This window comes from Heloderma suspectum, chromosome 2, assembly GCF_057233095.1.
Source record: "Heloderma suspectum isolate Gila_16-S chromosome 2, 16-S_ref, whole genome shotgun sequence".
Lineage (NCBI taxonomy): Eukaryota > Metazoa > Chordata > Lepidosauria > Squamata > Helodermatidae > Heloderma > Heloderma suspectum.
In genome coordinates, this window is record NC_139459.1 from 232,240,619 (window position 1) to 232,255,581 (window position 14,963).

At 47.1% G+C, this 14,963-nt stretch overlaps 1 protein-coding gene across 1 annotated transcript in view; it reads left to right on the forward strand.

Moving 5' to 3' along the window:
* NOTCH3 (notch receptor 3) overlaps window positions 1-14,963 on the forward strand; it is a 68,129-nt gene that overhangs the window by 27,102 nt on the left and 26,064 nt on the right. Inside the window, exons 5-17 of the mRNA XM_084838432.1 lie at window positions 605-727; window positions 1,103-1,336; window positions 1,635-1,790; window positions 2,068-2,253; window positions 6,990-7,103; window positions 8,413-8,526; window positions 10,081-10,314; window positions 10,593-10,703; window positions 10,984-11,176; window positions 11,400-11,545; window positions 12,377-12,490; window positions 13,761-13,880; window positions 14,141-14,293. Coding sequence (XP_084694558.1) covers window positions 605-727; window positions 1,103-1,336; window positions 1,635-1,790; window positions 2,068-2,253; window positions 6,990-7,103; window positions 8,413-8,526; window positions 10,081-10,314; window positions 10,593-10,703; window positions 10,984-11,176; window positions 11,400-11,545; window positions 12,377-12,490; window positions 13,761-13,880; window positions 14,141-14,293 — 1,998 coding nt within the window. The remainder of the gene's footprint in view (window positions 1-604; window positions 728-1,102; window positions 1,337-1,634; window positions 1,791-2,067; window positions 2,254-6,989; window positions 7,104-8,412; window positions 8,527-10,080; window positions 10,315-10,592; window positions 10,704-10,983; window positions 11,177-11,399; window positions 11,546-12,376; window positions 12,491-13,760; window positions 13,881-14,140; window positions 14,294-14,963) is intronic.

Below are 14,963 nucleotides of genomic sequence, written 5' to 3' on the forward strand. Positions count from 1 at the left end.
GGTTATTGAGCACTTTAAAAGTACAGTAAATAAATAAAATAAATAAATTTGGGTGGTGTGGAGTGACACTTGGAACAGAAAGCATAGTCCTTTCCCTGGCTAGGCTGTGCTGCATTTCACTGTTCTCTCAGGAAGCTCATGGGAAGCTGTTGAGAGCTTTGGTGGAGCAGGAAGGAAGCAATTCAGAGGGAGGCAGGCAGAGTTGGCGGACAGCAGCTGTGGTTCTGGCTGCGTCAGCCAGGATACAGTGGAAAGCTCGTCTAATTCTTCCTCCTTGTTCTAGATTGAGAGCTGGTGTGAGAATGCAGCTTAGAATAAGGGAAGGGTATTTTGCTGCATAGCTCAGGGGCTCTGCCCCACATTGTGATGGACAAGCTTAAGTCATCTACAGTGCAATGCTGTGCATGTGTCCTTGGAAGTAAGCCCCACTGTGTCCAGTGCCATTTTCTCCCAGGAAACTCTGCATAGGATTACAATCCCTAGTTGCACATTAGGGGTGGAATAGCAGGTTGTTGGGAAGCTTTTTGTTTGCCTTTATTGAAGTCAGCTTTCCCCACAGTTCACAGTTCCCCACTGGCTAAATTCTTCTCTTTTCCTTACCCAGGCTTCGAGGGACACAACTGTGAAATTAACATAGATGACTGTCCAGACCACATGTGCATGAATGGAGGCACTTGTGTGGATGGCGTCAACACCTACAACTGCCAGTGCCCTCCAGAGTGGACAGGTATTGGGGAATTGGTCCGAGCGCCAGAATGTGATTACAATAGTCTAGGATTCTAGGGGGCTTAATGGGGAATGTGGGGAGCTATCAAGATTTAGGCAAAGATGAGACACTTCCTTTTCTCTTCTACATGGTGTTGGCTAAATATTAGTCTCCAGGTCGGGGAGTCTGACTGTAAAGAATGAGGTGTAGGATCTTTCCTTACTTCAGTTTTGGAAGACACTGGCTTTAATCTGGGTCAGTGAATGGAGAGCAAAGAAGAGCAAGCACAACTCAGGGTGAGGGATGGCGGGGGGAGACGTAGGTGCTGCAGCTATGGGGGCAGCCCTGTTTTGGAGGTCTTTTAGCCAAATTGGCCCCCCTTTTTTTGCACCCTAGGCCAATTCTGCACTGAGGATGTGGATGAATGCCAGCTGCAGCCTAACGCCTGCCACAATGGGGGCACTTGCTACAATAACAATGGGGGTCATTCGTGCGTCTGTGTCAATGGCTGGACTGGAGAGAGCTGCAGCGAGAACATTGATGACTGTCAGACTGCTGTCTGCTTTCATGGCGCTACCTGCTATGATCGTGTGGCTTCCTTCTACTGCGCATGTCCTATGGGCAAGACAGGTAGCTGGCTATTGCCTTGCATAACATCTAGGCTGCATATTTTTGTTGTGGCTAACAAGTTTGGGCAAAGTTTTGGGAGGGTGTGGGCAGTGTTGCGAAAAGAATGCAGTGGATTTATGGAACATTGGATAACATGGATAGGGTGCCTTCCCAAAATGGAAAAAGCTTGCTGGGCATGTTGAATGAGGTAACAGAAGTCGGTGCCCCTTGTCCCATGAATTCAATCCCATTCCCCACTCTCCACCTATTTCTAGATGCTGATGACATGCAGTTGCCTTGTATGGTCTTTCTCTTCTAGGCCTCCTGTGTCACTTGGATGATGCCTGTGTCAGTAATCCTTGCCATGAGGATGCCATTTGTGACACTAACCCAATGAATGGCCGTGCCATCTGTACCTGCCCACCTGGCTTCACTGGAGGAGCTTGCGATCAGGATGTGGATGAATGCTCCATTGGTGAGACTTGCACCTTCCTTATTTCACAGAACCAAACGGGGAAGGAAGGAGGGAGAGTGAGCTGTGGGAAGGAGGGTTCAAGGGCTTTCTGAGATGGATTCTGGCCAGCTCGTTGGGTTGGGATATTGGCATGAAAAACACATGCAAGAGTGACTGGCCCCTGCTAGTATGCCCTTCACGTTCCTTGCTGGGCTTGATCCTGAAGTGAGGCCTGAGGGGATGCAATTTTGGGCCAGCTGGCCATGTTCACTTTGTGTGCCTTTGCCATCGTCCCCAGGAGCCAATCCATGTGAACATTTTGGCAAATGTGTGAACACCCAAGGCTCCTTCCAGTGCCAGTGTGGCCGTGGCTATACAGGTCCACGCTGTGAGACGGACATCAACGAGTGCCTCTCCATGCCTTGCCAGAATGATGCCACCTGCCTCGACCGCATTGGAGAGTTTACCTGTATCTGCATGTCAGGTAGGTTCCCTGGCTCTACCTGAGGAACCAATGGAGGGAGCAGAATATCCAAGATGCAGCCCCTGATAGCATGGGCAAAATGAAGCAGGGGAGAGAGTAGGTAGGCGATTGGGTTTGGAAGAACTGGGATCAAATCCCCGCTGACGGTGAGCTCATTGAGTGGGACTAGGTAAGTCACTTCCTTGGTTCGATTCACTTTTGACAATGTCAGTGACTTGTTTCAGGGTTGTTGTGAGGGTAAAGTGCATTAAAAGTGTTGTGTAAATGACTGAGGAGCAGCCCTTGCTGTTGGGCTGGCTGACTGCTTCCTGTCCAGGTATCCATTTTCCTGGTGCAAGCATACCCCCACCCCTGGCGCTACACTGAGACTCCAAGGGTATACATTTGAAGAAGTGACTTTCCTTTTGCACTTGACGTGTTTCAGACACTGGAGCAGGAGTTGTCTCTTGGACTCTGACTCTTCCATGGCTCACTTGCTGCTAGGGATGTACGGACTGTGTAAAATCCGCTCCGTCTGCGTTTTGCGGATTGTCAGGCAGCTTTTGTTCCGTCATCCGCTCACAGACGGATGCGGATATTTTTTTTCGTCATGTGGAAAAATACAGAAATAATTACGTAAATATTTACGTAAGTATTTACATAATTTACCCCAGTACGTAACATTTAGTGTATTGTCCCCTATTCCATTCTACGTTTCCTCAGCAGAAACTAAATGCATACATTTCAGGAAAGTAAAAAAATCATCTGAAAGCCCATGGATTCCGCAGGGCCTGAGGGGGTCGCTCCGCAGCGGATGAATCTTAGAAATCCGAGCTTATTTTAATCCGTCTCGAATTTCTCCAGCATCCCTACTTGCTGTGCCGATTCTTTTTTACGTGTATTACCAGGAGGATGTTTTGTTCATATTGTTTTCTCCCTCTTGGTCTGGATTTTTCTGGATGTGAGATACTCTCCAAACGAAGAGATGGAGAGGGAAATGGCTGGTTAGATTGGTATGGGTGTATAGGTATATTTGTGTGTTTTCAGGCTCTGTATTCCAAGGAGTTACAGCAAGCGCTTATTTGATTAGTACAGTCAGTATAGAGGGCCAATACAGACTTAGGAGAAGGGCTGAGGAAGGGCTGTTTGGAGCAGAGCAGCACCATGAGTGCTGGAACCTTCACACAGGTCTCTGGATGAATATACTGCCACACCTCCCACCCACCCTGGTGTGGTATTGCAATGCTGTGGGCTTGGGGCAAAAAACAAGCTGAGATGCTCACATGCTGCTCTGGAGCTGAGGCAAGTATACATCTGGAGGAATCCTTGGAAAGTGAGGGATGGCTGTACAGCTGTCCCTCCTCCCATTGTGGCAGTGCTATAGGACAGGGGTGCTGGGTAAATCAGTACAATGTTCATACAGACAGTGGGAGTGCAGCATTGTGCTTGGAATATTAATGGTGGGGCCAGCCTGGCGGGTAATGTGAATTGGCTGTGCTTTGTGCTCCTGTTACCCCATATAGGGAGGAACATTCTCCTTGCTTGCTCACTCATAGGTTAATGCTAGCTTTTTATAAAAACCTGGGGGAGGGGTGGGCCCTGCTAACTGGGAATGGCTTTGGACTAGGGGTTAGAAAACTTGGTTTTAGTGTTGCACTTCTGCTCCACCCCAGTGTCACTGCATTCTGGGGCCATTCCTCTTGGGATGAGGATGCAGAGAGAGGTTTGATGTATACAGCCTAGATCCTTGGCAAGTGGCTCCAGAACTTAGGAGCAAACATGTAATAGCATTCCTCTCCTAGACAATCCCCTTCCCACAGCAGAAGTAGGAAACCTTAGAAAGTGTTTGATTGGGCCATGGGTGGTTAGGTTTCCAATTGCAGAGCTTCCCTCAAATGCAGGTTAGGAAACAGTTCTAGAACGCAGCCTCTTTGCATATATTTGCAGTTCTTGAAGCCCAAATCATTGTGTGCACTAGTGCCTCATCTCTGAGTTCGCCCCCATATTATGTTAATTCCCTGTTCCTGCAATCCTCACAGTCCTTGCAACTCCTGTTTCTCCCCCTATTTGCCAGCCTTAAATGTCTAGTCCACTCACTGGGATAAGCCACAGTGCCAGACGCAGGTGATCAGGTTGTGCCAAGTTCCTCCATGTGACTCCAGCTCCTCTCCTCTTTCACTGGTGTAAATCCCAGGCCTATGTTACTTCCCCAATGCTCCTATCCTGCCACCTTCCCATGTCATTGCAATTTCTTGACACAATTTCCAGTGTTGCTTATTTTATCTGTTGGGAGATGTAAGGGGCTTCTATTCTTTCTCTTTCCCTCTTCCCACCCCCACTGCATTATTGCCAAGGGACTTCTCTTTCTTTTCCATTCCTTTTTCTTAATATAGCTGGAAGAGGCAAGGGATTGTGGTCTATATATAAATAAAATGCTGGAGGCAAGAAGATTGTCTGCATTAGGGATGCTCAGGGAAAGGGGGTTGTATACTGTGCAGGGATGTTTCATCACTATTTTAGGTTTTTCTCCAAAATCTCCAAGAGTTTGGGAAGCATGGCTCTGGTGGGCTAGAGCAAGAGGATTAGAAGCTTGACTTCACACACATGGCATTTTTTCCCTTGCATAGAGATTATCTCAAAATTGGAAAGAAATGGGGGCCTGTATCTCGGTCTCTGAGGAGGCAGCAGGAGACTGTAGTGTTTTGTGGTTTTCTTTCTGGCTTGAAGCAAGCCCTGCTCATTGATGTGACTTGCACAGAGGCATTTAAGTGCCATCTTACAAGTGAGGAGATTCTGTCCCTCCTAATCTCTCCCTTTTGACAGCCATATGCAGGGGAAATAGCTTCCATGGAAGGGTGATGGTTCCCCAGCCAGATACCATAAGGACAGAACAGCAAAGTTTCTTGTGGCACCCTAAAAATGAACAAATTTGTTCTGGCATAAGCTTTTGTGGATGCTGTCCACATTATCAGATGCAACTGATGAAGTGGATGGTGTCCATGCAAGTTTATGCCAGAATAAATGTGTTTGTCTTTAAGGTGCCACAAGATTCTTAAGCTGTTTTTGCTGCAACAGCCTTACACAGCTACTCCTCTGGAAATCGTATGGCCATAGCTGCTCTGATCCTCTATGAGTAGCCAAGGAAAGGGGGGTGGGCCTTAAAAGGATTTTCTTGGTGCGTCGTACCAGCAAACTATTCATAGGAGAAGCTGACCATGTTTTTATTGTAGGGGGGAAGGGCTGGGAATAGCAGAGCTTGGGATGGCTGGCCATGCAATACAGTGCCTTTACAGCAGCAGGGCTTGCTATGTACCTGCGTGTCACTTTGGAGAGGCCTTGGGATGTATGTAGACAAGTGGCTGGGCAAATTCGCAATCAGATCTGCTTGACGCCTTGTAGGATGCGGCATTCAGGATGGCCAATCTTCTGTTGTCTGGAGCCTGCTTAACCCCCTTCAGTTATCCTGTGCTAACCTAATGCATGACACGTCCAGTGTTTACCTCTTGCCCCTTTCTGGATTGCAGCTGCTTCCCCACCTCTACACCAAGAGGAGGGCCCATAGCTCAGTCATAGAATACATGCTTTGCATAAATGTTCAACCGTCAACTGAAAGGGAATCTTGGCTAACAATACTGGCCCTAAAGAGTTTGGAAAGCTGCTGCTAATCAGAGTAGACAGTCCTAGGCTAGACAGAGCAATAATTAATTTGGTATAAGACAGCTGTGTGTGTGTGTACAGAATGTATGTATAAATATGTATTTGTGTGTGCATCACCAGCCTAGACTGCACTAAAAATGACACCAGTTTCCTTTTTCCACCACTGGCTCCAGCTGTTAGAAGCAGCTGTATTTCTGTCTGTTCTCTGACAGTGTTCCTATGGTTCTCTCATTAGGAATGTAGGAAGCTTCCTTAAACTAGGTCAGACTATCCTTCCATCAAGCCCAGTATTATCTGCTCTGATCAGCAGCAGAGGTCTTTTATATGACTTGATCCTTTTAACTGGCCATGTCAAGGGTTGAACTTGGGAGCTTCTGCATGCAAAGCATGTGCTCTAGCACTGAGCTAGGGTGCCTTCCCCATTGAAGGAGCATGAACAGGAACTCTGTTTAACTAACTGAAATCCTGCAACCCCCAAAACCAAAATAATTGAAAACGGAATACACTACTAAGCACTTACACAGATTATGCAAATATTGCTTTGGTCTGACTCATGATCAAATGTGATACATAAGAAACATATTCCATTCGTCATCAGTAAAGTGGTAACAACGTACTTAAGACAGTTGCACTAGGGCAGGCACTTTATCATAACTGTAAAACAGGAACATAGTGAAATACTAGAGGGAAAGGAACGGGAGTCGGGTTCCAGTAGGGACAGCGAAGATGTATTTTGGAGTTTGGGGGGAAAGTTTTATCTTTCTGCACACTGTATGATCCCTGCACAACCTTCTAGCTCTTAAACTGTCTGCTTGACTGTTTTTGCCTATTGGAAATTGTCTTTATAATCATTAGGGGCTAGCAACTGCTTTTAAAAATGATTTTATGAATGCTCTGTATCGGAAGTGAAATGCCATAACCTATGGTGCACCTCTGCCCATATAGTAAACTAATGTTCCTAGGCATGAGCTTGCCAGGATGCGATGGGCCCCTTGACTCATTGCTGCTGTGTGCAAGTGTGCTGAGCGCACATCCTCCTGTGCATATGGATGGTGGGTGAGGCTGGGCTTTGTCACACACATAGTTCCTCCGTGTTGCAGGTTTCAGTGGCACTTACTGCGAGATCAACATCAATGAGTGTGAGAGTAATCCCTGTGTCAATGGTGGTGACTGCAAGGATATTGTCAATGGATTCAGCTGCACTTGTCCCTCAGGTAAGCCCAGGCCTTTTGCCAACAAGTTGCTCTCTCACTTTTCACCAGGAGAGGAATGAAGCGGGATCATTCTCTTCCTTGTCCTTCTTCTCTTATGGGCAAACTTGAACCCATTTCCCCACAAGGCTCCTTCCCTGGCCACTTGAAAGTGCTCTACATGTGTGAGTGTATCAGAAGCATGCCCGGTCCTCACTTCCAGAAGCCTGGGGAACATCTGTCCTTTTTGTAGCCAGCTTAGTTTTTATCCCTTCTACCCATCATGTCTTCTCCTAATGTTAAGGAATGCCTGCCCCTTATGTGAACTCAGCTGTGAGTACTGAATTAGAGTCTTAAAGTGGAGTTGTGCTGCAGTTTTTCATGAGCTCACACTGCCCCTTGTGCTTCCCCTCATCCCTTGCAATGGGGTGCAGTTCGTATAGCTTCTTGCTGAGCCAGGAGCCTAGTTTGGGGAGTTTCTTGTCAGTGTCTGGGACACAAGTGCAGCCCTAGGGAAGTGCGGTCAACTCCTTCCCCAGGACCTGCACAGCCTTTCTGCTATCAAGCGGGTGGGGGGCCCTGTCCTCCATTCAGTTGCTTCCAGAGTTGATTGGCAGACAGGCCTATAGCTTGCTGTGTGGGAGCCAGGACAATGGCATCTTTGTTCCCCCAGCCTGTCGCACAGGCCCCTGAACCCAATTTACATGTGGGGCAGACACCACGAAGCCCCCTGTGGAGAGGAGGGGGAGAGGCTTTGAGAGCCCTTGCTGTAGGCCTCTGGTGGTAGGGCTGTGCTGTGCAAGTGGGCTGGAGTTGGAGGAGGCCTGTCCTGCATCATTTCTTCTCCCAATGCAAGCCTATCTCTCCTTTCTCTCCTTGGAGCTTCCAGTCCAAGCTGTCCATCTATATGGGTTTGATCTAGCTACGTACCAACTTCAGACACTTTGCCTGACAACTGGCATGCACTGACCCCTTTGCCAGCCTAGTCAGTGTCCTTTCCAGACATACTTACAACGTTTTCTGTTCCCTATAATAGCTGGGGGCTGCCGAGTAGACAGGCGTATCCCACTTAACTAGGGAATCAGAAGTGGCTATCTAGGTAGTACTTCCTCTCTTCCCAGTGCAATACTAATTACTGGCTCCTTTGTACATACGATACAGATGTTAGTATAAAATTACCATGCATCAGGGTGAATAACAAGCGCTGTTTCGGTGTGTGTTGGCGGGGTGTCCTATGTATCAAGATCTCTCTCTGTATATAGTGCTGGAATGGTTGCGTGTTTCCCATTTCATTGGTCCTCCTGGATTGACCCCTTTCTCTTTCTGGGTTCAGGCTTCTCAGGCTCCATGTGCCAGATTGACATTGACGAATGTGCCAGCACACCGTGCCAGAATGGTGCCAAGTGTGTGGACCGGCCCAATGCCTATGAGTGCCGTTGTACAGAAGGTGATTGCCTCCTGGAATGATTTATTTCCTTTGATGTTGCTGGGTGGTTTTTTTTCCAGCCAGGGGGAAACTGCTGCTGCTGATTTGACAAGGAATAGTAGAGTCTGACACAGCAGGGAGAAAATTGCCCCCAGATTATCCTTCACATCTCCCTTTCTTGGGCAGACACTGTGTGCCTTTTTTTGAAAAGCTCAGGCCTCTCCCCAGTCCATGCCCCTTCACCTGTAAGCATATTTTCAGGGGAAGGTGTCTGAAGTTTCAGCACAAGTTGTAAGTGGGCTTGTCCTTGTTGAGGGACAATTAATTTCTACCTTTGGTATTGAGCCCTAGATAAGGCTTCTTTGTTCCTGATCCTGAGGTAGCTGTGGATGATTAAGAGCAAACTGATGCTTGCAGAGGTTCTATTTTGATTAATATAGAATTTAAGGTTGCCACATTTCCAAAGCCAAGGAAACTTACTGTGTTTAAAGCATAATGGTGTGTAGTGCATGTCATTGCATCATAAACAGGACTAGCATTCCTATCAGTATAGGAGCATGGGACTGGAGCTGGTAGGATTTTTAACTGACTGCAAAAAACTCATCCTGCTTACTTCTGAGTAGGCTTAAAATCAGTAATAATCACATTTTGGACCCACCTGCTTTGCCTTTGGCCATGCACACAGATGGAATGCACCCACCCCCCTTCCAAGATTGGAATTTGGCCTTTGGGCTGAAAAAGTTTCCTCACTGTTGTCCTACACAGAACTGCTTTTGTGGGGAGGGGGGAAGGAAGCTGGAACAGAGCATAGTTAATACTTTAAGGAAAAGGAGGGGTAGGTTACTCCTTTCTTACCAAGTTTCTTAATTGCTCTACCTGACTTGCTTGATAAATGAGAAGCTGCATCCCTGATCAGTTGCCCAAACAAATAAAATTTTAAAAGGAGGGAGAAATCTTGTGAAGCAGATACATATCCAATTTACTTGTGAGGCAACAGTTAACAATCTGGACAGTTCAGGACTTGAACACAAAGCTTTTAAGTAAAGGAGATACAGAAAATAATTGTTGGAAAGAAATGACAGATGTTTGGCCAACTGAATTTGGGTGTTCAGATGCATCGTTTCAGAGAAATCGTATCTTCTTACAGTGGCGGCTGGTGGAGCCAAGGGCTCGCAGTAGGTGGAGCCAATGAGATCTGATTTTCTCCCTATGCTCCTCCCTTGCAAAGGCCCTAAGGACACTTAAGCAATGTATTACAGTTACATAGCATCTAAGTAAACTAGTACTGGTCTACCTTGCAGGGCTCTTGTAAGGATTATTAAGATATTGAGTGTAACTTAAGCACTTTGGACACTTGATGTGCTATAATGCTATAAATAACTATTGTGTTATGTACACTCATATTTACATAATATCCCAAACTTGCAAAGTTCATACATCCAATGAAGCAAGATGTTGCTTACAGAGAGCCTATGCAACAATACATGCCAGGGCAGGGGCACAGCCTTTCTCAGGGAGCGGTGTGCCCTAGTTACCGTGGCCCATGCTGATGCTGCTTCCCCTTCTCCCTTACAGGTTTTGAGGGGACTCTGTGTGAAAAGAACATCGATGACTGCTCGCCGGATCCTTGCCACCATGGCACTTGTGTGGATGGCATCGCTAGCTTCACCTGCACATGTGTAGCTGGTTACACTGGGTACCGCTGTGAGAACCAGATCAATGAGTGCCACAGCAATCCCTGTCAGCACGGTGGCAAGTGCATTGATCTGGTCAATAAGTACCTGTGCCACTGCCAGCCGGGGACCTCAGGTAGGCCATCCTCCCTGCGCCACAGAGAATATACTCCCCCCGCCCCGACTGTCAGCACTGTTGGGCAACAACACACCATCGACAGCACTGCCAGGCAGCATGGTTAGATGATGCATAGGGAGCTATGACAACCTCCTCTTCCTTGCATCTTATTCAGCCGCCACCAGTTCCACCCAGTCTGCACACATCACTCAGTCAAGGCAGGAAGGGATTTTCCACAGCTCACTGTAGGGCCCTGCAAGGTTTGCCCAGACCTATGATCTGTCTTTCCCCCCAAGGTGTCAACTGTGAGATAAACTTCAATGACTGTGACAGCAACCCCTGTGATTATGGCAACTGCCGTGATGGCATCAATCGTTACGACTGCATCTGCAAACCTGGCTTCACAGGTGACTGCTGTGTGCAGTTATTGCAGTGGGGGTGGGGCGGGGGAAGGCAAGGAGGGAAATAGGAGGAGGGGGTTGGGTCAAGAGTAGCAACATTGGCTCAAGAGATAATGGCACGGCTGGACTTGTACAAAGATGGCAAGTCTTTGGCTTTGCAGGCAGAACTTGAGGATGTGCTGCTCAGGGATGGCTATAGGATTTAATTCTTACCTGGTAGAGGAGACAAAGCTGAACTGGCCTGAAAGCTGTGAGAAGTGACCCTAGCCACCCTTCTCCCACTTAGGTCCCCTGTGCAATTTAGAGATTAATGAATGTGCATCCAACCCCTGCAAGAACGGCGGCACCTGTGTGGATGGCGAAGACGGCTTCTCTTGCCTTTGCCCGGAAGGCTTCCACGATCCACATTGCTATTCAGAGGTGGACGAGTGCAGCAGCAGCCCCTGCGTGCATGGCACATGCCGTGATGACATCAATGGGTGAGAGCTGGCCCCTCAGAGGAAGACCCCAGTGGGATGAGTTTGGGATTAGCTGCTGGGGCAGGAGTAGGCGGCTTTGCACCTGGTGTTGCCCCGAGATGGCTGTGAAGATACGAGTGGCTTAAGCCAGTCCCTACAGGGTAGTCAAAAGGACTTGGGCTAACAGTTTCTTGGAGGTGCAAGAAATCTTGACTTAATTCTTTGTCTCTTCTTCCCTTTGCAGGTACCAATGTGAGTGTGAGCCAGGCTGGGCTGGCACCAACTGTGATGTGAACCGCAATGAGTGCGACTCCAACCCATGCCAGCATGGTGGCACCTGCACTGACTATGTCAATGGCTATCGCTGCAAGTGCAAAGAAGGCTTCCAGGGTAAGCTTCCTTCTGGCTTCCTTGCTCTGCTTTCATCACCCATACTTTTACCCTGAAGGTTCACACCACAAGTAACCTCCCTCTGGCTCTTCTCTACACCATGTTACATATCCCACCCACATACGTTTTCTCCTCCCGTGCCTTCTGGGAATACTCTCTCTGCCTGCTGTGAGGCCCTCCACATAATGCTTGGAGTTTGGGCTATCTATGCTACTATAAGCATCTGCACTCTGCTTCCCTGTGCTTTCATCCATTATCCAGGAATGGTGCGGAATACCCTATGCCTGGGGTCTCCCAGTGTGGTGCTGTGGGTGGAAATGTGTCCATGGACATCTGTCTTGGTGCCCACCAGGCTCCCTACCCCTCCTGATTTTTATTTTCTTTCTTAAGATTTAAAAAAAATAAGTACTTTTTTAAAACTGGGAGGCTGGCTTTGTGTAAAGCGAAGTGCTGCCCACTAGCACCATCTGTATTAGGGTTCAAAATAGTGGTTTTGTGTTTTGCAGCTCAGACCCCACCTCTGCCTTGTACCTAGGTCCTTGGTCAAGCTACTTTTGCTGTAGTCTCAGCTGTTTAGTTTCTGGGAAATTAGCGTTCTGTGACCAGGCATGCCCACCATGGCAGCCATTTTATGAATGGGTAAGGTGGCCCATGGCAGCCATTTTATGAGAGTGTCCAAAATGCTCTCTCAAAATTCCAAATGTGCCACCTGCAGCATGGCAGGTTTTCGTTTCTTCTGATCCTGTATGAAGGCTAACGTTGGGTGGCGGCATCAAATTCCTTTCCTGGATTTCTATGCGCACATAAGTTTTTCTACCCCTTTTCCTGCAGGGACATACTGCCAGAACAACATAAACGACTGTGCCTCCAGCCCCTGCCTCAACAAGGGCACCTGCATTGATGGCATTGCCAGCTATGCCTGCCTCTGTGACTTGCCTTACACTGGTGAGTGAAGGGCTCTTTGTGGGGCAGTTGGTGGGCAATGGAGGGCTGCTTGAGGTGGTCATCTGTTGGAAAATCTTATTCTTGTTAGAAAAAATTATCTCTAGCCCGCTGGAAATTACTATATAGCAAATTCTACCTCATTTGGGGAGTTTTCTCCATGGTAGGATTGTAACTCGGAAGGGAGGGATTGATAAGCAATAATTAGTTTGTGCTGAGTACCATGTTGGAAGCTGGAGGGTCATGGCTCATATTCATATTCTGCATTTTAGCCTTTCATAGGGTAGTCATGTATGTGCGATTGAAGAGAAGAGTGTGAGCAAGAAACTAATAACTTTGCCCTTAACCAGCTAACCTCTGGTGTGTTCCCTCTTTGCGAACTGAGTTCAGCTGATATTGTCACAGCATGGTGGGGGAAAAGGAGTTGAGTCACTCATCATCATTGGTGATATCACAGGCACTATCCAATAGGTGCCTGTGACATTTGCAGAATTACCTGGACCTCAGTTTAAACTGTAACAGCATCTGCTGGCTGTGGGAAGAAACCATGTTTTCTAAGCAGCAATATATTTTGGTTTGGGCTTGGAGATGTAGTATAAACAGAAGGGCTTCCTTGAAGGAAGACATCTGGATCTATGCAACTAAAGATTTATTTTATTTAGTTATTTATTCAAAGTATTTTGAACTCACCTGTCATCGTAGGGTATTAGGGTAGTATACAAGAGGCATAATAAAACAAAGTATGCCATAATATATTACAATAAAACCATAAAATATCACAATAAAAACAGATCAGAAGCATAGAAACAGCAGAGCGAACTAAACATAAGCCGGCATGACACTCTTAAATGCCTGGGCAAATATGTAAGTTTTAACCTGGTACTGAAATGATAGCAGCGTCTGGCACCAGTTGAGCTTCATCGGGAAGGGTATTCCAGAGACGGGGTGCCACCACAGAGGAGGCCCTCCGCCTAGTTCCTACACAGTGAGCTTCCCCTGACAGAGGAGCCTGGAGAGGAGCTTCTTCTGAAGATCTGAAGACTGGCAGCTTAGCATGTGTTGCTCTGTAAACTGATTGTCAGGGCATTAACTTGAGTACATTTGTACAAAGCAAAATTCCCATTGATACCAGCATGTGGTTAGACATTTGCTTTCTGAGCTTCATTTGTATTCACTTTGAGTCTAAGAAATACAAGTATAACTCAGGATAGTCTGGCTGCTGGGCCAGTAGAAAACTAAATACTACGACTGGCTTATCTCTCTCTCTCTGCAGGCCAGAACTGTGCGAATGTGCTGGCCCCCTGCTTCCCCAACCCATGTGCCAACAATGGTGTCTGTGACCACACTCCTAACTATGAGGGCTTTACCTGCGGTTGCGCACCAGGCTGGCAAGGTATTCAGACCCCGCGCATACCTTTCCTTCCATCCCCTTCTGAGTATTGTGGAGCCCAACCCTATTAGTCTGTATATCCTGCCTTTCTGTGTTTAATATCTGTTTTAATTTTCATGATGGCTTTATGCATTAAGCCATTTTTACCTACATAATTTGAGTTTGCATTGTTCGCTGTCTTGAATGTCTTTGGATGGAAATGTAGTAAAAAATTTCAGAAGAAGGAAACAAAATACTGTAACTGTCTTTTCCTATCCCCATAGGGCAGCAGTGCCACATTGACATCAATGAATGTGATAGGAACCCATGTCGAAACAGGGGCACCTGCACCAATGTCCTTGGCAGTTATAGATGTACCTGCCGTCCTGGCTACACGGGCGTCAACTGTGAGATGGATATTGATGACTGCACACCCAGTGAGTTCATTGAGCGCATGGGGCAACAGGAAAGGGGCTGAGAGCAAGTCCCTGCAGACTGCTTTCTGTGTGGCAAGGAGAACTGGGTGGAAGTTCCAGGAAGGAGCATTGTGCTGCTGTGAATGGAACAGGGAACGTAGTGAAGAACTGGGAACTAGGCAAAGAAGTCAGTAAGGGGAGGCAACATCTGCCTTCCGAAGCTGCCTTCTAAGTCTTACGTTAAAGCAAAGGATTGTGCCTTGTATTTTGGTCTATGTATGGTTTGTTCTTACTTTGTTGTGACCAGAAAATTAAAATTTGGGGGCAAATTAAATGGTGTAGACTAGTGATATTTCATGCAAATATGCTTGTTTTTGTTTAAGCATAATCTGCTTTGCATCATATTTATAATACAAGATGATGTGTGTCTGTCTCTCTGCCAGCACCATAGCTCCAGGACCATGAAACCTAGACATCTGAAACTTGGCATGCGTACTAAGGGGACCCTAGGGGAGTGCACCTTGAGGTTATTTAGTAAAGATGCATTAATACATGTTAATTAATTTAAATGTGTCCGTGTGTTTGAAGCCTGCAGCGCCATCTTCAGTCACTAGGCAGCAGATTTCCCTAGACAGCTCATAGTTTTGTAGTCAATACAGTTTGAAGCCATGGGGGAGTGGTCCAAGGGACA